The sequence below is a fragment of the Aplysia californica genome, unplaced genomic scaffold (genome assembly GCF_000002075.1).
Source record: "Aplysia californica isolate F4 #8 unplaced genomic scaffold, AplCal3.0 scaffold01121, whole genome shotgun sequence".
Classification (NCBI taxonomy): domain Eukaryota; kingdom Metazoa; phylum Mollusca; class Gastropoda; order Aplysiida; family Aplysiidae; genus Aplysia; species Aplysia californica.
The window spans coordinates 31215-32434 of NW_004798391.1; the positions used below are offsets into that span (position 1 = coordinate 31215).

The window sequence follows — 1220 nt, forward strand, 5'->3', positions numbered from 1 at the left end:
ACAGACAGACAGACAGACAGACAGACAGACAGACAGACAGACAGACAGACAGACAAGAAGGTAGGTAGGTAGGTAAGAAGGCAGGCTGGTATCAGGGTAGGCAGGAAGGTAGATATTAAAGTAGGCAGTAAGGCGGGTAGGTAGATAGGTAGATTTTAGAAAAAGCATTACAATTTTGAACAAGCAACATTCAACTTAAGACTACACCACTTCACTCACCAAGTAACTGTAATCTGGACACCAGGGACAGACTGGAATGGTTTCTGGACAGTTCAGAAAGGTCAGGGAAATCTGAAAACATCCGCACTTTTCCTGAAGACCAAAAGAAACATAATAAAACAATTTATTTATTTTTGTCAGCAGTTTGTCAACGGCAATGAGATACACTATTAGGTAAAGTTGATAGCATAAAACTATCAAGAGAGTCACAGTACATAACAAATACAAGGACAAACAACAACAACAACAACAATAACAACAACAACAACAACAATAGACAATGACGTTGAACTCACGAATCATCTGTACTGATGCCGGGAAGAATACATACACACACACACACACACACACACACACACACACACACACACACACACACAAAAAAACAACAACAACAGAAACAACAACAGCAACAACAACTTGCTTCTTCTTTCCTATCAAACATATATCGTCCTTATCTCCCCTTCTTGTTTTTTATGTATGTTACTCTCGTGTAACACCTCTAATCTTCTGGGGCTCATATGACCTTATGCAGTTGCGAGCAACGTAAAACCTCTACAAAAATTAAAGAACTCACGAATCATCTGTGCGGAAGCCGGGAAGTACACATGCACGGTGGGCCGGGTCCGGATCCTAGCCACGCCCACAGCCACGGCGACCAATACCAGTGTGGCGAACAGGAACGCCGCGAGAACCCGTGGCCGTATCTTTCTTCTGATTGGCCGGTGTGATGAGGGGGCGTGTCTTTTACAGGAGGACGACCAATCGGAGGAAGAGATGTGGGAATCTGGTTTGGACTTGAGAAGTAATCGACGGTGCGATTGGTTGAGGGAGGAGGAAGCGTCATGGTTGTTTGATCTGTGTTGTTGATGGATTGATGGAATCTGTACGAGAAAAAAAAATGAACATTTAAAACGACTGTTATTATCATCACCACCACCATCATAATAAACCATCATCATCATCATCATCATCATCATCAGCAGCAGCAGCAGCAGCAG

General features: G+C 43.1%; 1 protein-coding gene across 1 annotated transcript in view; it reads right to left on the reverse strand.

Annotated features, from left to right (window-relative positions):
* The window catches only part of LOC101861172, a gene marked incomplete at its 5' end in the record, with an annotated part of 142597 nt that overhangs the window by 24215 nt on the left and 117162 nt on the right, over positions 1–1220 (reverse strand). The window contains 2 exon segments of the mRNA XM_013090044.2: positions 220–312; positions 797–1103. Coding sequence (XP_012945498.1) covers positions 220–312; positions 797–1103 — 400 coding nt within the window.